General features: G+C 34.0%; 1 protein-coding gene across 2 annotated transcripts in view; it reads left to right on the top strand.

Moving 5' to 3' along the window:
• LOC149771155 (uncharacterized) overlaps positions 1 to 22,879 on the top strand; it is a 32,895-nt gene extending 10,016 nt beyond the window's left edge. For both annotated transcript variants that reach the window (XM_089948797.1, XM_089948798.1), the window contains exons 2-7: positions 11,768 to 12,002; positions 12,675 to 12,900; positions 13,445 to 13,570; positions 17,333 to 17,558; positions 18,844 to 18,982; positions 19,400 to 22,879. In XM_089948797.1, the coding sequence (XP_089804923.1) occupies positions 11,768 to 12,002; positions 12,675 to 12,900; positions 13,445 to 13,570; positions 17,333 to 17,558; positions 18,844 to 18,982; positions 19,400 to 19,864 (1,417 nt within the window). In that variant the 3' untranslated portion in view covers positions 19,865 to 22,879. The remainder of the gene's footprint in view (positions 1 to 11,767; positions 12,003 to 12,674; positions 12,901 to 13,444; positions 13,571 to 17,332; positions 17,559 to 18,843; positions 18,983 to 19,399) is intronic.
• Positions 22,880 to 23,178: the final 299 nt, after the last annotated feature.

Raw genomic sequence — 23,178 nt, 5'->3', positions numbered from 1 at the left:
TGCTTCAATGTGCCTTGTTAAATTTGGTAAATTTTGGTGATAGCAACTGCCAGGTTGCCCATTGTCCAGGTAAAAATGGGCAGAATATCGTCTGCTAGTGACCTTATCGGGAAGCATCTATACCCCCTGCACCATCCACATCCCTTGCGGTCGGGGGGCTGCATAATAGACCTGATACATCCTTCTGCACGCCTTAAGAGGCGACTGATGGAAACAAGATCTAGAGAGATTAGGTTTTTATTGTGCATGAGACGTGCCTGAAAGGATGTGGGTTCAGTTTCTACCATTACATAAATCTGGGTTGACTACTATGGAGTGTCTCTGGGCAAAGCACTTTACTCTCGTTAATTCTGCGGAAAATAACTTACACAATACCCTGCTGATTTGAACAGCGTAGATCTGCCGGCGCATTATGGAGCTCTCTAGTTTCATTCGAGAGAGTACACTAATTGCATATATACGATATCATGGGTTTGAATGGGAACCAAACACCATTTCGATTTCAATTGCCTAGTACTAATCGATAGGGTGACGGCATTTTGAAGTGTGACTTTTATTGTGCTAGAATTTTTATTACAAGGTTTTCATTACCGCCCTGTGTATACTCGAGAGACAACTTAATGGACAAGTTTGGTTCGTGTTGGGCCTGGCATTAGTCATACGTTTGCCACAGGTGAAAGGCATTATCATGAAAAATCACTCGTATTCACAATATTCACATCATCATTTTTTATAATGAGGTCATACTTGTATGCTTTAGATTGGGCAATGAGAAATACAATAAATTGTAGCAGGTACTAGTATGTTTCAATGTAATAAGGGCTACTCACTATTATTTGCGATGAAATAAGTATTTTTTCCCGTTACTTTTGGGGGGAAGGATATGTATATTTCTTACCCCTTAGAACTGGCTTATCTTTCTCTCCCCACGTGTACATGAATTCTTCCGTTTTATAAAATATTATGAAAAGTTGTCCTCGTTTTATTCACCGATTAACATAAGTATCCAATCTTATGTAAAACTACTAGTAATTGCAGTGGTTGTGGTAGAATCAATCCGTAATTACATTCTATAGCCCTCACAAGTTCTTTTCAAATTACATATTTTGATGTTCAATATTTATATATCGTTGCTTTATTTGCACACATCCAAAATAAGAAAACTGTATTATGAATGTTTGCACACTAAAACTACTATGTATAGTTTTAATATTGAAACACATTTGTTATCAGCAATATTTATGCGTCAATATTCCATCTACGAAATGCCCATGCTAGCTCATTTGAATTCCTGTAAGTTTTTTTATTATAATTTTACCGAGTAGCTGTAATTCTTAAATGACAAGCTGACGGTGAAATACTGATATTATTGTGAAATGAAGGAATAACCCATCAAGTTCAGAAAGCAAACTTTATTCTAAAATGATGTTGAGAATTTATTGTTGAGAATATTGACATGATATGACTGGTAGCACGTTACTCGTGTGAAAATTAACTGATGGAAACAAATGGAAGTTTTATTTCGGAATCATAACACAAGAAGGGCCAACAGAGAAATGGAAAAGAGAGGCACAAAATATCAGCACCGTAAAAAAAACCAACAACATTAATTTAGGTAGCAGCGCGAAAAGGTCAGATTATCAATATTTGATTTGCATGTTTGTATGACAACACTGTAACGTATATATATTTTAGTCGGCTCATAACGAACAAAAAGTACTCAACAAGTACAAGACGATATAGTAAGAACTGTGACTTATGAGTATTATAGTCAGCACGTAAAGACCAAACTACTCAAGAAGTACCAGATGGAATAGTAAGCACTGTAATTTATAAGTATTTTAGTCAGCATATACAGAAGCATATACAGACCAAACTACTCAATAAGTATCAGGCGGAATTGTATGGATGTATTCACAGTACAATATAAACAGAAAGGAAAGGAAAAAGCAAAAGCAGAAGATGTTAATAAATACAAAGATGAGGATGGTGAACAAACAGAGAGGAGACAGACAAAAGAGAAACAACAGAATAAATATGCCATAGTTCATGATTTAGTTCATTTATGAACATTTTGACAATTAATTAACGGACTTAAGATTGAACAAATTTAGCAAGATATTCAACTCAATTTCTTGCTCCATTCAGGGCAAAATTTAACATATATTTAATGAAATATAATTTTCTACAGTGATTAAAGATCGTTCATGTACAAATCGATACATACATTTAATTATATTATTTGACAATGATGACTTTGTGAAGAGATACGGACCAGTATGTGATATAAAAAGTTTGAAGAATTATTTACAGTGCGATCTATAAATAGAAACAACGAGAATGGATGGAGGTGTGCAGACTATTTTAATGACATTTAACAACTCAGATAGAAGCAGAATAAGTAAATTCGAAATGCAGGTTTTACATCTACTTGACATGTGGAGACTGTTGTCTGAATGTTCAATAACCTTTCCTACAAAAAGCTTGGTATGTAATCAATTGATCAGAATCAGTGTAAAATCATATTTAGTAAATTCTACAAAGTCATGACTAATAATAAATTAACGGACTAAATAAATTCTACAAAATCATGACTAATGATAAATTAACGGACTAAATAAATTCTACAAAGTCACAACTAACGATAAATTAACGGACTAAATAAATTCTACAAAGTCACGACTAATGATAAGTTAACGGACTAACTAATTATACAATGTCATGACTAATGATAAATTACGGACTAAATAAATTCTACAAAGTCATGACTAATGATAAGTTAACGGACTAAATAAATGCTGGCAACGGACACGCGGAAAGTAAAACGGACTATCAGGTTTTAATGACCGTACACTTGCTGATTCATTAAAAGCTTACAAACATTTTTATAATTATGCAGTAGGTACTGTTGATTAATATACATTAAAAATTTACGGGGTCCCGGGAGGTCAAGTTCGAGTCTCGGGCTAATCCACTGTTGGTTCGTGAGAAAGTTTGCCAGTAGCTTCCCGTAAGCCAGTTCTTCTCTGTACTTTTCCGGGTTCTTCCTCCAAAATATATACTGGCCGCCTTGCATGGCATAAAATGTGCTGAAATATGGCGTTGAACCCAAAACTACTAGTATATAAAAGCAAACTTAAGTGTCATAGGTTATACACAATTCAATTCCAACATTTTAACATTTTTTTTTTTTTACCAAACAGTATCACCCTATGTACCTTTGGTTTTGAAACAAATCAGAACACGAAACTTCGAATTATTCTCGTCCTTACTTAACATACACAATAACGTAACGGTTTTATAATCTTTTTCACCTCTGTTAAGTTACCATGTAATGGTGATTTAAAAAATATGTTGATGAATTTTGTTGCGTTAAAGTTTCAGGCACTAATGGGTAGGTTCTGAACCTTTGTTTTTATTTACCAAAGATATGCTTTAGCATATTTACACAGAATTATGCTTATTCCTTCTCAGATCTCTCATTCTATCACGAGACGAACATATCATAGTCTGTAAGTAAGTTTTAATGCTACTTTACGTATTTCCAAACTAGAATTGTGAACTATTCCCTATACACTCTAATAATCTGCAGAATCCAATTTATACTTTTGAAAGCACGCATTCCCAGACAATTTGTATTAGACGCGTGAGAGACACAGCGATTGCAGTGTGAAGTGCTTCACGATATCTTTTATATACCGATAATAGTCCTCTGCTATCCTAGATCTTCAGAGATCCATTAGTTGATTTGTTGGTAATTTAGTTTTGAAAGTCATCTATTTACTTATACGGGTAAATGTCATTGAAATATTTGGGTAACATGTTTTCGGAAAATTCATGGTTTCTGTGAATGTTTCACCATGTAGAGTTTGCACGTTGTTTCTACCATTGTCAAATGAAACTGAAATTATATAGTAACTCCAGTGTCTTCGTAAAAACTTCGTTAGCACCATCTCCAAATCCATTAAAGACAATGTCCTTCCTGAACAAAATTTATTATAGTCACTGTTTGATGTTTTCTCCTCTTAGATTTGGGTCGTTTACACCAAAGTCTTGATAAGCAGATGCGTGTGTGTGTGTATAGTTGTGTGTGTTTGTGTGTGTGTGTGTGTCAGTGTGTGTGTGTGTGTGTGATTTAGATTTTTAACGTAGCTTTAACAATTTTCCAGTCATATCGCTACGATATATACATTGTGGCAGTTTAAACTGATGTCTAGCACTGGGGCATCATACCACAGACATGTAGCATGATGTCCCAGCCAGTCACATTATCCTGACACCATGCCGACCAGTCCTAACACTAACCTCTTAATGCTGACGCCTAGCGAGGCAGCTGTTAGTACCATTTTTGTAAGTCTTTGGTATGACTCACCCGGGGTTTCGAACCAACGACCTCCCGTATTCGAGGCGATAAACAGATGAGAAACATGAAACAATATATATTATTAATAAGGAGTTGCATATATTTTTGGACGTGTGTAGTTCAAATTACAAATATTATTTGCAGGACCGTTATCTTGCCAGTTAAATCACTGTAATTTATTTCTTTGCTGGCTTTAACGTCGTCTACGGCGATTTCCTTTTCAATAGACACTAAAACCTTTAACGCATTTCAATTGAGTGATTCTCTGCAATGTTTTCGTAAATGCTCCTAAATATGTAAAACCTTTCTGTTCCTTTGTATACCAATGACTCAGAGTATTTGTATAATAAAGGTGAATTCCAAACGGTATATATTTGGCTTTTTGTGTTGAACATGATTTATTGGTGTCTTGTTTAAATGCATATTGGCCTTTCGAAATCACAATATAAACTAAATGAGACTATAAATAATAATGTTAGGTTCTTAATTTTACAACGGGACCCATTTTATGCATTATTTCATTTGAGTTATTTACTTCATTTCTAAATCTTTGGTGTTCGTACAATATATTATTTTATAGTTTTATTTTCATGTTTGTTTACTCGAGATGAAACCAGTCTTGACAACACTGTTATTCGGCAATAATGATATTTATTTCCATCAAGTACAAGCAAGATCCGCATGAGCTTTTCTTTCGATCATTCTAAATGGTTTATTAGTTTGACTACGATTTCTATTCATTGGCTGATACGTTACATTTATTATCGAATTCATCAATTGTCTATTTTGATTGGGCATCTATTAACTCAACGTACTACATGTTAATGTTTTATTGTATGATATGTGTGTATATCTTTATTATGAATCACCTGGCAAGGAAAGCACATATGTAATCTTTATTCTGAACATTTAGACAAGTGTTTTCGTTCTTTACCCATCTTTGGTAATTTCATGTATGATGTTCCTCTCATTGGCAAGTATTTATCTACATGTACTATTAAATAGTTTATACTACCCAAAGATTAATTCGTATCTTGACCTATTTCCTGAGCAATGTTTTGTGTGTAGCATATTAAGTAACGTTTTAAATACTAGTTGCATTTCCTTTATGTTTATGGTGTTTAAAACCATTGTTCTGTGATACATAACCCTTAAAATTTGTACGTCACATGTTCACATAATTTTACAGACGTGAACCGTCTACGTTTCCTGCTTATTGTCTTCAGTACGTGTTGTTAGACATTGTTAAAAAATAAGTACAAACCCGATCATGTTCCCCGTCAAACCTGTTCTCGTATAAAGCTCTGTTAAGCAGGTCCTGGAGCTTTCTGGCGATAATCCTATTTATGTGTTGTCTGTTTATTCTTTTAGTTTGCCTTCTAAATGGACAACATAATGGAGGTATTTTCATCCGTGCACAATAGACAGGCTCGCATGTTCGAATCTTCGTAGAATACGAATTAAAAATTCTCTAACTTGTCAGGAAATATTATGTACTCCTATTTATAAAATTCTGATAATATTATAAAGCATTCTCTTGTAAAATCATCGGATAACTCTTTCCGTTCTGTTTTGTGTATATTATGTGTACTTAGATGAGAATTATTTACTAGGTTGACATTCAAAGGTGTCTGTCGCGCATAAATGCCTATAACAACAACTTACTATCTGTAAAACTCGAAACAGGATCACCTTTAAACTATGATATGCTAGAGTTCCACTTGTAAGACTTTTTCCATGTATTCTATTATTAGGCCCCTAAAAGACATCGTTAGATGTATCTTGTTGTTAGACATCAGAACACGTTGTTATATGTATTCTATTATTATGACCTCAAAACCCATTGCTATACATACTCCATTATTATGACCTAAAACACATTGTTGGATATATTCTGTTATTATGACATTCAATACTTATTTTTACATATTCTGTCTGATGTTTCTAAAATACTTTCTTCCTTACATGCTGGTTAAAATACATCTAAGTTATATCGCTTCCATATAAACATAAAATTCTTAGGTCGTACTTTTCTTTCTTCACACAATAAAATGCAGACGATCATTCGATGTCTGGTTGCTGCTGAAATGCTAGCAATTTACTCTGTTGATATGTTGTTCTCGTCTTTTCCATTTCTGTCAATAGATTTCTTGTGTTACAACTCGGACAACAGTCCGTTAATTTGTTCCGTTAATTTTTAATAGTAAGTCTTCTTACTGTGTCCACTAGCTACTAATTATAAACAGTGCATATAATATATGTTCAAAGACAGCCATTCACTTTAAACTTTGTATGGTTTTGATGGTGTAACCATCAATGTTTTTATATAAAAAAGTAGTAAAGCTTTGGTGGTCAGATGATATCAATTATTTTACTACTTTAACGTGTTTCATTTAAATAGACTGGACGATTGGGTTGTCGTTGATTTGTTTCAACATGTTTCATTGAAATAGACTGGACGATTGGGTCGTTGTCGTTGATTTGTTTCAACATGTTTCATTTAAATAGACTGAACGATTGGGTCGTTGTCGTTGGTTTGTTTCAACATGTTTCATTTAAATAGACTGGACGATTTGGTCGTTGTCATTGATTTATTTCAACATGTTTCATTTAAATATACTGGACGATTAGGTCGTTGTCGTTGTTTTGTTTCAACATGTTTCATTTAAATAGACTGGACGATTGGGTCGTTGTCGTTGATTTGTCCCTATTTAGGAATCTGACTAAAATTGATCTCTCACCAGAACAGTAATATCTATGCTCTACTCATTATGACACAATAGTAAAAAAGTACTTCAAGGTATGTCTTTTAAATACGTTCAAAGTAAACGATTGGCTTTTTGTCTTTGATTCCCCGTGCATGAATAGATCTGTAACTAGAATTAAGACTTTCTGACTAAATGTCCCACACCCGACGGTATGCAAATAAATCACGTAATATGCACATCTGTGCCAGTATTGGGTGATCCATATATATCGGCACGTATTTAGGTCTAATTGATATAATTTAATTAAAGTAGTATGCTAAACAAAATTAGAACCATATCGAAATCTTTATGATACCTTTATAGAATTATTTGCGTAAGTGGAGCAAAATAATTTCCTGCCAAATGAAAAAAAGAAACTTGGGAATGTTTTGGTTATGAATAAATCCTAGGTGTATAATGTGCTCATAACGTCATTTGGTGACGCAGTGGAATTAAATGCCAGCTACTGGTGTAGTTGTAAGGTTTGTTTTCAGATTATTGACGGAAAGGCCCGAACGTGTTATAACTATCATCACCCTTGTCTGTCGCTGGATAGTGTGATAATTTTAAACGATTTTTTTAGAGCAAATTCTCTGAAGCAAAAACCAAACAGTTCATATTAAGGATACTCAACCTGATAGAGTGAACTCCATTTGAATACATGCACTTTAGATTCAATCATAGTTTGGACAAATTTGCTTTCACGAGTGTCCTTTAGACTCAGACATATTTTGAACAAGTGTCCTTTAGACTTAGACATATTTTGAACAAGTGTCCTTTAGACTCAGACATATTTTGAACAAGTGTCCTTTAGACTCAGATATATTTTAAACAAGTGTACTTTACATTCGTTTATTTATAAAAAAATATCAATTAAAGGCAAAACAGAGAACAAGACGACTTTAAGTCTAAAACTAGTTTGTTGTGCAGACTATCCGAACATTCTAGCTAATGAGCAATGTAAATTAATATGTATCACTGAAAATAACACTGGTCAACAGTGAAATCATTACTGACTTGAAAAGGCCCTAATCTGTAGTATTTTGGTGTGCCGAACACGAATATAACCGTGAAAAATTTGTATTGGCTCTCGTTTTGAAGATATTCATATACCTCATTTTCTATGTTTCACTGTGTAAATTTCTCCAGTAGGACTGCAGCAACATCCGGAATAATGATGTAACATTGCATAATACCATCATGCTCACATCATCCACAGTTGATTGCATCATTTTCTGATGCAATGCAATACTAATGCCATGCGGCTGCTGAAGTAAGTTGACGTCAGCAGTGTACTATACATGTGTAGGCCTATTATACTAATGCCAGGCGGCTGCTGAAGCTGACGTAAGCAGTGTACTATATAAAGCCCAATCAGATAGGTTCAGCATTTAAAATATTTTAGACGTTGTGCGAGACAGTTCAAGCTACTGTTACATAAAACTTATTATTTTATCCATTTACGTACAATAAAGAACAGTAATGCCTCGAAAGTGTGTTAATACCGCGGACAATTTTTGCTATATTTGTGGGGAAGTGACATTTGCCAACCAGAAGAAAAGTATCAATTCTCAAGTGAAGAAGGCATATCATCTTTACTTCGGATGCAAGGTTGGTGACCAAGACAAGCCTTGGGCTCCGCATATATGCTGTGCTACATGTACAACACAGCTTTCACAGTGGTTGAATTGCAAAAGGTCATCAATGCCGTTTGCAGTCCCAATGGTGTGGAGAGAGCCAAGCAACCACCTAAATGACTGTTACTTCTGCTTGGTTCCTCCTCTTTCCAGCGGAATAACGAAGCGAAAGAAGTCGAGAATAGTCTACCCAAACATTCCGTCTGCATTGAGACCAGTTCCACATGGTGAGGGACTTCCTATTCCAGAACCTCCAGCAGAATATTCTCTTGATTCATCTGACGAAGACAAAGGTGAGTCGACCTGTTCTTCTCCTGGTCCATCAGCATGCAGTGATCCAGATTTTCACTGTGGTGCATCATCAACCCCACACAGAATAACACAGGAAGAACTAAATGACCTGATTCGTGATTTGGACTTATCAAAGAACAAGGCAGAATTGCTAGGATCAAGACTCCAACAATGGAATCTTCTAGAAGAAGATGTCACAATTACTGCATATCGAAAGCGCCACCAGCAATTGGAGCCTTTCTTCAGAAAGGAAAGTAATCTGATATTCTGTTCCGATATTGAGGGCCTCATGAATGCTTTAAAAATCACTCATGACCCACAAGAATGGAGACTATTTGTGGACTCTTCGAAACTGAGTCTCAAGGCTGTGCTTTTGCACAATGGAAACATTCTTCCATCTATTCCAGTAGCGTATGCTGTCCACATGAAAGAGACATACGATAACTTAAGGCAGCTACTGAATTCCATTGAGTATAACAAGTACAGCTGGCACCTCTGTGGTGATTTGAAGGTAGTTGCCCTTTTAATGGGACTGCAGCAAGGATATACAAAATACATGTGTTTCTTATGCGAGTGGGATAGCCGAGCAAGGGAAATGCACTACATGAGGAAGGAATGGACTCACAGGCAGAATGTAGCCATTGGAGAGAAGAATATCCAACACCCAGCTCTGGTTGAGGCTCAGAAAATCTTGCTACCACCCCTTCACATCAAACTAGGTTTGATGAAGAACTTCGTGAAAGCCATTGACCGGACTTTGCCAGCATTCCGATACCTGCATGAAAAATTCCCTCGACTCAGCGAAGCAAAGATTAAAGAGGGAGTTTTTGTGGGTCCTCTGATTCGAGAGCTTTTCAAAGATGACCGGTTCAACAACTTGCTGGAAGGTGACGCGAAACAAGCATGGAATGCTTTTCGCCTAGTTTCTACAAACTTCCTCGGAAATGTTAGGGCAGAAAACTATAAGGAACTAGTAGAAGACATGTTGATGAAGTATAAGAAACTTGGCTGCAATATGTCTCTAAAGATTCACTTCCTTCATTCCCATTTGGATTTCTTTCCTAACAACTGTGGTATTGTTAGTGATGAACACGGCGAACGTTTTCATCAAGATATCGCAACAATGGAACAAAGATACCAGGGAAAATGGTCCACTACAATGCTGGCTGACTACTGCTGGACACTCCTCAGAGATGCTCCCGAACAGCTGTACAAGAGACAGGCGAAGAAATCTAAGATGTAGTCAATGACTTGATTTTTTATAGGTAGGCTATTACAGTTGACCTTTTACTATTGGAATGCATTTCGTTATGTAAACATTAATTTCTTGCAGATTACAAAAAAACTAGAGCCAATTTTGCAATTTGACTGTCATATTCGTGTTCAGCACATAAAAATTGATAAGAATTGACTAATTTTATTTCAGTAACATGACTTTTGTAAAAATTTGTTGTCCAGTGTAATTTTATTGGCTTTTCTTATAAAGAAGTATTATAAAGTGCGATATATAATAATCATGAGCTAATGCGTTATAAATGAAAGCTGTTAAGCTAATGATGCTTGCTTTACAGATTATCCCACCTCTGTGATCGATATTTATATTATTCCTATTTCACTGATCGCGTGTTGGCTTATTGTTCTAGTGTTTATGCTATGTTGCTCTGGTTTCAAACAACTTAGTGAAGGAATGCAAATTATTGAAGTCGTTTCTCCAACCCATACTTGTTTTTAGTTCAATGCGTTCAATGTAAAATGACACGAAAGGAGTCAGCAGATTTTGTTACATATAATATAGGAAACGTATCGGCATTGATTAAATTCTCGCCTGTGTTAACAGAAGAGCTCAACAACAGCGATATTTTTATTTTTTATTTTGCCTGCGTCGTTTTTAAGTTATGCTATGCTTTTGGTTATCATTTTTATGTGTTTATATTTGAAACCTAGTAATGGATTTTGTTAAATGTTTGAAATGTGTCGTTGTAAAACAAATACTATTGATTTTGTGCATTACGAGCTCACCAGGTGGCGTTAAGATCAAGGTCATGGATAATAATTTTTTTAACGCTTTGATTACGTTTTCATTGCTCGCATTTCGTGAACTTCCACATTTGATTTTAGTTCGTCTGTACTCTGTCTCCTCGTTAAGCAATGTCCGACAATTCAGAGACATACCAATTCCGTCTTGTGGCCTTCGAATCATGGTCACATATATAGCATTTTTGCGTGAAGCACTCATGTGTATCTTGTGTAAAGAGCTAAAAAGAAAAAGAAAAAAAAAAGAAGGAAAATATAAATTTGAAAAGGTACAGTAAAGCGAAAGGTAACAAATAATTGTATTCGAACTGTTTCCTAGAATGATACATTGTTTTGGTATTTAAAAAATAAAACAATTAGCTAATTCTTGTGAATTACCATGGGTTTGATACCAATTTCAATTTGCGTATTTGACCGAGATGTTTTATTGCATCCGACTGATAAATCGGTACGCGCTATGCCTCATCTGACCTTTGAGTCGGTCAAATGCAGCATATCTCGAAACGTCATCAGTTGGTTGAGATCTCAACAACACTTAGGTACCGTCATCGATCGAATCCGAAATTTGCATCACCGTCTTTATCGAATAGAAGAATTACGTGTTGGTATTTACCTTCGTATTAACGAAGAACAGCAACAGAGAATAAAACGTACAAGGTAAACGTAATGATCATCTGTTTTTCTCTTTGTTCCAGTCGTCACAAACGGCGGAAGGATCAGATGCCAAGGTGCCCGAGGAGACTGCATTCGTTTCCTGATACAGACTATAGGTCAACTTATAAGGAGTTTAAGGACACACGACCCCGTTCCAGCAAAAGGCCCCCTCCTCCCATCCGGGACCCAAATCTCCCTCCCATGATTTTCGAAACCAGCGCAAGAACTTCATACAAGGCACCAGAAAAAGTAGGCAGACCTCCAGACTTTGCGCCGGTACGTGTCAACGTTTTCTGCTCGTTGAAAATGTTTACTTTTTTGATCTTGTGTTAAAGGTCATGGTCACTGAACAGTTTTTTAAGGCTTTGATTGAATTTTTTTTTCTTTGCTTATATTTCCTACACCTCTTGATAGATTTTCTTCATACTTGGGATGAATCTTTACGAAGTTAAGACAATTCTTTCTGATACAAATGCCTGTTACTTTGACCTTAAGGTCCAGGATGCAATCAGAAACTTTGCTTTAAACTCCTTGTTGGGGTTTCTGCTGCTGTTAATGGAAAGATATAAATAATCAATGTTAAGAATGTTAGCTTCTGTGTCAAGGTCACAGCAAAACCACATAATTCAAAATTTCATTTTATACTTTTGTAATTGACACCAACATTTTCACCAATCTTCATAAAGGGTATGCCTTTGGAATAGGGAAGGTAACTTTAAGTTATAAGATTAAAAGGTCAAGGTCAGTATCACTCATTAGTCCAAGTTGTCTAAAGCCAGGAATGTCCTGGTTCTGCCACTCACAGAGGAATATGAAGCATAGTGTTGGCTTGTTATGTGCCATTCAATGTAGTCTTTTTAAAAATTATTTAAACACAAAAGTTTATTTCATATCTGTGAAAAGTTCACTTGATATTTGAGATTGAAAATCATGTTCTCTTAATTCCAGAAAGACTTATATGAGCCTCCAACAGTCCCTTTAGAAGGGGAAACATATTACAAGGCAGAGTTTGGCCCTAAAAAGCTAGAATTGGAAATGATGAGACGAACTGCTCCACCAGCCACTGTCCGTCAATCCAGTGCCAAATTTGATGGCAGAACGACTTATAAGGATCACCATAGGCAATGGGTACCACAAAAGATGACACAATTTGGAGAGCTTCCTAGTTTCGCTGGTAATGGCATTTATTAATTGCAGAAAATCATGCATGGGATTTATAAACTTTTGAACACAAAATTAGCATAAACTCAAAACTCAGACTGTCGAGTAATATTTTTTTAAAGACAGTTAAAATATGGCCTGTACTTTTTGTAATTACATGCATACAATTCAGAGATCATTTGACAGAGATTAGGCATTGGCCTGAATTTAAATACTGAAGAAAATTTTACCAGTGGAAAAATCAATATGCCAGGAGCTAATTGTGAAAATTGAGATTTGACTTGAAGCTAATAATTGTTGTAGGATTGGAGCCAATATAAAAAGGCAGGAATGAAAGTAAATTACAAGTGAAACACAAGCCAAGAAACTTTATTTTCATAGTTTCTGTCTTGTAGCTAAAGCGAATTCCTAATTAATTTGGTGATATTCCACATAATTTGACTCATTTAGTGACTGGCTCAGAGATGAATCTTAACGTAACCTTATCTTTTCACTCAGTGCATCTACAGAAATTACACATTTTATCTAATTTTTTTAATACTTTTTTCTTTAATTAGGCTCCATACTATTCCCTCCAAGCAAAGAAGGTATTGGACAGAGTATAACAAAGCAAAGTTTCACAGGCGAGTTTGCTCGCAGACCAGATCTAATAAAGATGGTGGATGATCATATCGGGACTGAAGGTACAACAAACCATGTTGTTCATAAATCAATACGACTGAGAATTTTATTTTAACCTGGTATTAACCTTGATTTTTCTCTATTAAATCAAATAAAGTTTTTCATATTTTTTAAAATGTCACTATTTTATAAAAATGTACAATTGAGTTAAGGAGAAGGAAAGTTTCCTGAAACTTGAGATCAAGATAATAAAAGTTCTGATGTAGTGTTTGCACTTGTTGCAGTGACATGTATTATACTGCTTCCCTTACTTATTGCCCCTCCGATGCAAAAGGTCATGGGTTTGAACCCCGGCCAAGCCATACCAAAGACTTATAAATATGGGGTGCTAGCAGCTGTCTTGCTTGGCACTCAGCATTACAAGTTTAGTATTAGGACTGGTGAGCCCAATGTTACAATAATGTGACTGGGTGGGATGTGATGCTGTGGCATGATGCCCCAGTGCTAGACATTTATATAAACTGGTACACTGCAGACATTGTAGTGATATGACTGGAAGATTGTTAAATCTATGTTAAAAATCCAAATCACACACACACACACACACACACACACACACACACACTTATTACTGAATGATTGTTCAGATTATTTCATTCCTGCATCATATACCACCACCCATGCAGACTGCCATCTGTACACCTAAAATGCCATCCAAAATCCCATTTTCAACCCTAATAATATTTATTATAATGACAGTCGTTCCCACCAAGCAATTATATCCTACTTTCCAACAGGCAATTATATCCTACTTCCCACCAGACAATTATATCCTACTTCAGTTGTTTAGTAATTCTTTTAAACAGATATTTCATTTACCATAGTCTAATCTTAACACTATCGGCTACTTCCACAGTTCTTACTTTATCATCTTGTACTTGTTGAGTACTTTTTGTTCGTTATGAGCCGACTAAAATATCTATACGTTACAGTGTTGTCATACAAACATGCAAATCAAATATTGATAATCTGACCTTTTCGTGCTGCCACCTAAATTAATGTTGTTGTTTTTTTTACAGTGCTGATATTTTGTGCCCCTCTTTTCCATTTCTCTGTTGGCCCTTCTTGTGTTATGATTCCGAAATAAAACTTCCATTTGTTTCCATCAGTTAATTTTCACACGAGTAACGTGCTACCAGTCATATCATGTCAATATTCTCAACAATAAATTCTCAACATCATTTTAGAATAAAGTTTGCTTTCTGAACTTGATGGGTTATTCCTTCATTTCACAATAATATCAGTATTTCACCGTCAGCTTGTCATTTAAGAATTACAGCTACTCGGTAAAATTATAATAAAAAAACTTACAGGAATTCAAATGAGCTAGCATGGGCATTTCGTAGATGGAATATTGACGAATAAATATTGAAGTTGTTCCCACCAAGCAATTATATCCTACTTTCCAACAGGCAATTATATCCTACTTCTCACCAGGCAATTATATCCTACTTCAGTTGTTTAGTAATTCTTTTAAACAGATATTTCATTTACCATAGTCTAATCTTAACACTATCGGCTACTTCCATGATGTTGTGAAATACAAAAATATAAAAATCCTCTGCCAGTCTAAAAAATATGTGCTAAGAAATAATACATACACATTTAATTTTCTGATTAAAAATCATGTTCACTGCTTTCATTTGAGATTTAAACATACACCACTGTAATAAAGAGAATTATTTCCTTGATGATGAAATCAAAAAAATAATCACATTGTTTAGTACATTAATCTGAAGTGACATGATTTTACCCGACATTCTCTTACACTATTTAAAGCATGTTCTAGTTTTATTTATTATTATTTTAGTTTTATAATTATGCAATCATCAGTTATTATATCTAAACTGATATTTAACTGATATTTAACTGATGAAGAACATTTTTCATACTATTTTTCTATTCTTCACATAGAATATTTCTTTGATTTTCTATCTATATATTCCTCTTAATTATGGGTTTTTATAACCATTTTTATTGTCAAGCTCATACAGTGACAATTTATGTATATGGATAATATTGGCATTCTTAAGAGTATAGGCTGTATTGCATTGTAAAACTTCTTAAGTTTCTTTCCATCAGAACATCACACAACTTCAGACTGATTAGCTTTGAACATTCCATCACATTTGTATAGGCTTAGAGCACCCCTAAACAATGCATCAGTTAATCAAATCATTGTAGACTTAGAGTGGCCATAAACATTGCAGTTATAATAGAAATCGATCAAACTTACCAATGTAAAACATTTGACTGACAGATTTGATGATTGTTTTGTTGTTTAGTCATTGCGAATTTATAGCAAAGGTAGAGATGCAATGTATCCATGTTACTTAGAGTAAAACAGAAATGGATAAAGTGTAATATAGCATGTAATAATCAAATGTTTACATAAAAGTATAGATATCTCATTCATACAATATTTCATAAATCTATTCCATATTTTTTAGATGAGTTTAATATCATGTTTGTGTGATAAGCAAACATCAGAATTTCATAAATGGCAAAGATATCATGTCAGAATCATTTTGTCTGTAATTTCAATGATATATTTATTTCACTTCCTGTTTTATACCCTAGAAGTTCATTTATTATTGGAAGCTGGAATCTTGCATCAGTGTCAAAATTAATACATGCATCATGTAAAAATTACAATAGCTTTGGTGAATTTTTGATTATTTGCTAATAGAAAATAAATCATTTGTGCTAATTTCTTCATGACCGTATAAGAGATCAGTGATATGTACTTACTTGATCGTGACCTTATAAGAAAGAAGTCATTTATGCTAATTTCATGTTGACCTTATAAGGCTTGTTTAATAATTTCTGTCTTAATTATTCTTGTTTAGTTCCAAATATAGTCTGTATTTTTGCTAAAGGATGACTACACTTCATTGAGAAACCTTCCTCAATAGTTAATGTCGGAATGCTTGAAAATGATGTACTTATTTATAGCTGTTTTACATGAGCACAAGATTACTTGTGAATCTGTTATAACCTTCTCATATTGTATTATCAGACTTCTCATACTGTATTATCAGACTTCTCATATTGTATTATCAGACTTCTCATATTGTATTATCAGACTTCTCATACTCTATTATCAGACTTTTCAATTTGTATTATCAGACTTCTCATATTGTATTATCAGACTTCTCATACTCTATTATCAGACTTCTCATATTGTATTATCAGACTTCTCATATTGCATTATCAGACAGGAAAACAATGTTGTCATATCACAGTCCTTTTCTCATTATTTTATTTATCTATTTAAAAACACTATATTATCTATCTTGGGTTTTGATCCTAAGACCTCTGTCAGATGCAGTGATTGCTTTGCCGACTGAACTATTCTGACCCTCATGTTCACTATGGTGAATTTCCTGATAACAGTATGGTGTAATTAATATAAAAATCACATTTTGAAATCGTGTGTCTTCTTGAAGTTCAATTTTGGAGTTTGAAAGCTCATATGAACATATGGACTTGTCCTTTGCAAAATATATCAATTTAGTATCAGTATGATATAGATATAATTATCAAGTTAATATCGGTATGATATCAGTATAATTATCAATTTAGTATCAGTATCATTATCTATTAATATCAGTATGATATAGATATAATTATCAAGTTAATATCGGCATGATATCAGTATAATTATCAATTTAGTAACAGTATCATTATCTATTAATATCAGTATGATATAAATATAATTATCAAGTTAATATCAGCATGATATCAGTGTAAATATTTTGCAGGTGAATTTGATCATCTGACAACACACAATGAAACCTACAAGAAAATTAGTGGATTTCATCGACCAGAAAAAATAGTATCAGAATCAAAACAGAACCCAATGCGAGTAAAGGGAAAATTCCAGGACGAGACCAGCTTCAAGTCCTCTTTTCCAGCTCATATGGACTTCAAACGTTCTCAGATGGCTGTCCCTGCCCCAGACACACTGGACCTCAAGTTTGATAACAAGTGAGGACATATTTTTTAATGCAGAGAAACATAAATGTAAACACTGTCAGTACAGTGTAAAACTATTTCTCCCCTAACTGACCAAGTGAGTCTATGTTGTTAACATGATGAAAAGTGATGGATTAAATTATCATTTGACAAGGCTTTCAGTATTTCTCCCATGATTGGCCCCATGGCCTATGCTGTTACTGCAGTACACTGTTTGGTATTAACTTATTTGACATAATGTTTGTAAAACTTGGTGTTGGTCTTATCATCAAACATGGGCATAATATTGGAGAAATATGGCAAAATACAAACATACATGCATATCAAAAATACATCTCTACAACCTTTGTTTTCATATCAGTTCTGTGTTTGGTACTGAAGCACATAAACTTAGTATTTCATGTCTACTTTAAACATTTTACATGCAGGGGATAATTTAACACAATTTGTAAGAGCACATTCTCATACATTATAAAGGGACAATGAAACAGGTCAGCAAATACATGCAGAAAGACTTAAGAATACCATAGTGACCCACCTCTCTACCTGCTTAAATGCACTCATAGTACCTATACTTACTTACCTCCCAACATACATACATACATACATCCACACATACATGCATACATACATACATACATACATACATACATACATGCATGCATGCATGCACAGACACACACACACACACACACACACACACACATCCACACATACATACATCCACACATACATACATACATACATACATACATACATACATACATACATACATACATACATGCATGCATGCATGCATGCATGCATGCATTCATACATACATACATACGTACATACATACATACATACATACATACATACATGCATGCATGCATGCATGAATTCATACATACATACATACATACATACATACATACATACATACATACAAACATACATACATACATATTTACATGAACACACATTTTCATTTTAAAAATTACTAAAAATAATTTTTTCAACAACACCTATTATTTATTTCTCTGTCCAAATCAACAATTAACTTAACCTTTTTAGTTTTTATAAATATATATGGGCTACAAAGCAAGAAAAATGTCAGTTGATATTACAAACATCATCTGTACAAGGGTGTGAAACATTTCCAGAATTTATTCTACCAAATCATTTTAGTGTAAATGATTTATCACAGAACAAAAACACTTGAGTCCTTTGCATTTGTTAGGGCCATTTTATTGTTTCTATCTATTACCAGTATGATTTTAAATCATAATTTGCATATGAAATTTCTTTTTAACAGACGAAGTTTTGAAACTGAGCAACGAAATATCTACAAAGGGCATGATATCACCAAACATCCTGTGGCAAAGTCATGCAAGAAAGACAGTGAAACCTACCAACCCCCAACAGTAAGATTTGAGACAGAGACAAGTCAGAAGGTATAAATATTATATTACAAACTGTAAACAAAGAGAGAGAGAGCGAGAGAGAGAGAGAGAGAGAGAGAGAGAGAGAGAGAAAAACATCGTTTTGAAAGATACACTGGGGAACACAATAGTTTGGCCTTTATATGTAGGGGTTGAAAATATGAACAGGAAATTAATAAAAGAATTGATAAATGAACATAGGAGCTTTAATTGAATAGGTTATCTTTACTTGAATGTATCTGTTTGAGCAGGTTTTACTCTATCTTTTGATTGGTTAGCAAAATTGCCACCTGCTTCATCATCATGGATTGATCTGAACTTGTTGGTACATAGCTGTCACTGAGATATATGCTTTGGAATGTTATATGCCAAATGTAGTTATGAAATGTCTGCCCTGATTGGATGCATGGTCTATGTTTATATTTACAGAGAGACTACAAACCAATTGATAAAGTCCAGGCACTTCACAGTAGGGCTACAGCTGTACCACCTTCTGCTAAACTGCATACAGCATCTGATGTCAAGTTTGAAGATCAAACAAGTTTCCAGGAATTCTTCAAAGATTGGGGTGTATCCCAGAGAGTGAGACATGGTGACTTCCATGAGAACCGACCCTACATACCTCCGCAGACAAAGTTTAATGGAGAAAGTGTAACAAAGTCAACTTTTATTCCCAAGAAAGCTGAAAAAGTCAAAGACTTTAAGCCAGAACCAAGATCATTTGATAGAGAAGGAAACTTTGACTTTAATACCGTCAATAACCTTACATACCAAAAACCAGAGATTAAACCATGCAGGGCAGCAGTATATTTGCTGCAGAAAGAATTAAAGAAACGTCAAGCAGAACAGAGTAGTGTGCCACCTCCAATGAGCTTAGAAATTAGTGCTAAGTAATTAGGGAAAATATTCCTTATATAGTGATGCACAGCACAGCTTCAGAATTCTAAACTTGTATAGGGACATAAATAAAATTTGAATCAATGGCAATTGAATAATGAGGAGTCTAAGTGATGGGTAATGGCAGCTAAGAGAACTCCATCTAGAATACATTTGACTCGTCCATGTGTTACATCGTTAGTGTCACCTTTTTTATCAGATGCCTATGTAGAATATACCACTCTGGGTCAGAAATTGGTGCATTTGGTCAAGGATCTGAAAAAGTAGCCTAACTATAAATTTATGAAACAACTGCTAAAGAAACTTGACTGGCAATAAATTGTTTGTTGTTATTTTTGTTTTGACTTAAACTTATCTTTTGTACAATCAGCAAGAACTTTATTAATATTCAACACAAGGTCTAATTGAAACACTGACATTTCTCAGCATTTAAATTAGCATATGCATTTTCATTGATTGCTCATGCACAAACATAGATTGTTTCAGTTCATGTGTTTTCAGATCAAACACAACCTACCCGGTATGTTGGTTTGAACAGACTGATTGTGACATTAGTGTTAGGACAAACTAATTGAGACATTGGTGTTAGGACAGACTAATTGAGACATTGGTGTTTGGACAGACTGATTGAGACATTGGTTGTTCGATAATTGAAGCTGTGCTGTACTACAAAGGGTACATATTCATTTCACAGAGTGTAAATTACAACTCAGAATTCACAAAATAGGTTAGTTGTATATCTGAATAATATAAAATTGTAAATTTTAAACATACCAACATGTATTGTCATAACCCATATATGGTAATTATAAATATACATAAAAGTAATTCAAACAATTCATCATGCCTAGCATGCAATTAGTCTTTTGATATGTATTTCAGATTAATGTAAACAGATTGTTTAAAAATTACACATAAAAACACATTCAATCATCTTTAATATTTTAAATGCCTAGAAGCACAAAGATAAACATATTTCTCACAGCCAAGTGTTTTAATGTGATATTTCAGCAACTTTTTTAACATCAGAAGAAAGGAGTAATTGCACTAAAGAAACGGATAATTAAAGATGGATTTAATTCTATGCACGGACAGGTATCTGAAGGAAATAAATATATATGAATGAAAATTTATTTTAAATGTTTTTAACTGGTCCATTTAATTGATTATAGCACAAATTTCAGTTGATTTTATTGGCAAAAACTTACACTTGTACAGGTGTAGAGTGTTAGTATTATATCATCATATGATAATTGCTTCAGGGACCAGCAAAGAGCTTAGGTTTAATTCAGTAGTACAGAGACAGCTTAGACCTCTGGTTTAATTCAGTTGTCCCGAGAAAGCTCTTTGATGCAAAACTATGAGGTTCAGTACTTCCCCTGTTCACTTTTATGATTCATAAATAAATCATTCAGTCTCTTGGAAAATTGTTTGATATTGTTGAAAAAGTGGTATAACAGCTAATGACATAGCGTAGTAACTTAATGAACTTATTTTGACACATTGCCCACATAAACATTTTGGTAGCTACTGGGCTATCTAATTTCAACATATTGCCTAGACACACATTTCTGGTACCCATCAGGTAATCCAGATTGAACATACTGCAAACACCAATATTTCTGGTACTTGTTAGGTGATCTGAATTAAAAATATTGTTGAGACTAATGCTTGTGGTAGCCAATGGACTCCAGGAACAAGATTTATCACAGTCTCTGTACATGTGCTTAATTTGTTAGGTATCAAATATGAACATGTGTTCAGCTCAAGATGTAAATTTGATTATTTTTGTGAATTTTTGTTTTCATTTTCCTGTGAAACTTGAAATAATGAAACAGCCTGTGCTCATTCAATTACTCACCAATACTTCCAGTTTCGCAAAGCATTCCTGCAGTATCTCATTTTGTTAAAACATATTTTGTCACTAAAATAAATTCCAGGCACGTATATTAATAAATGGGGTATTATTTCCAGAGAACTGTTGAATTAAATTCAAAGTGTAAAATTATACAGCTAAATTATATAATTTATTTTGCTTAAAATTAAAAAAAGACTTATAATAATTGTATAATGTATGAACACATTATTTTTTTCTTTCTGGCATTAATTTTGTCTGTGATATAAAGAATTTTGTATGCATTTTCCTCTTGAATGTTAGAGGATTTACCTTCTGTGATTTGTACCCGAATTAGTTGTTGTAATATTGTTATGTCTGCAAAGTGAATATTTAGTAGTTATCTGGGGTATAAGGGTTTATGAATAACATTTGTATTACATATGCATCATTTTGGTATATCTCAGCTCAACGGTCTTCATGATGGTAAGGAGATTTTGATGAAACTTTACAACATAATTTGTTTGTTTGTATTATCTCTGATCATAAGTAATAACAGAAAAGGACTAAAAGTTGATTTTATAATGTGAAAAAGCCAGAGGAAAAACACTATCCTAATATGGCTTAAGAACTTGTCTTCTAAAACCAGATTTTGTTTGGAAAAGCTTTCAAAATTGGGACAGGTATTCCACGTTTTTGAATGTCATATCCTGCAAGCCCATGACAGTTTAATTGCTTCTGGGAGATTTAATGGTTTGATGTTTTATTCCATAAACAGAAAAATATATTTATCTCAAGACTAAAAATTGCATTATATATTGTAAAATAACACAGTGTTTATCTTCTTTATTTTTTTCTTCAGAGTTAGTTGCCTACCAGGAATTTTTTTTCTTTTCTAATTAAATGTTGATTTTACCATTTTTTGAAATTTGTCCGCTACATATCATTATAGTGCTAAGGTATTCAGAACATTTTATGACTTTTGGTCTGTTTTGATTTTTATTTAGAAGCACCTGTTCAGATTTCATAATAAAGTTGTTGTAACCATTATTTTGTTACAGATATACATTCAGTAAAATGTGTGTATATTAATCGTGTTACGCATGTATTTTGTATTGCTACTTTTGTCATAGCTAACTGCATTTGTCTGTTTTGAAATAAACTAACCTAAAACACCACACGAGTTTACTTTTGATGTTAACTGATATTACCAGAATGATTACACAGATTTTGCTAAACTTAAGCACCATATGTACTCACCTATAAACTGTGTGCAAGTGCAAGCAATGTGCACCTTGATCTGCCGTCAATTGACACACCAGCGGATCAGGGTCCATGTTGTTTGTTCTTCTTATTACTCTTAACTTACTGTAAAAAGCCAGATCTAGCGAATTTGGGTGTGTGCAATTTGCAATTAGATACGAGTTATATGAAAATATATACGGTATTTCTTTTCTGCCGTGTTAGTAAACATTAT

The sequence above is a fragment of the Sinohyriopsis cumingii genome, unplaced genomic scaffold (assembly GCF_028554795.1).
Source record: "Sinohyriopsis cumingii isolate HCF-2022 unplaced genomic scaffold, ASM2855479v2 utg002097l, whole genome shotgun sequence".
Taxonomy (NCBI): Eukaryota; Metazoa; Mollusca; class Bivalvia; order Unionida; family Unionidae; genus Sinohyriopsis; species Sinohyriopsis cumingii.
Note: the sequence above shows the minus strand (reverse complement) of the source record. Positions and strands in the feature narration are given on the sequence as shown.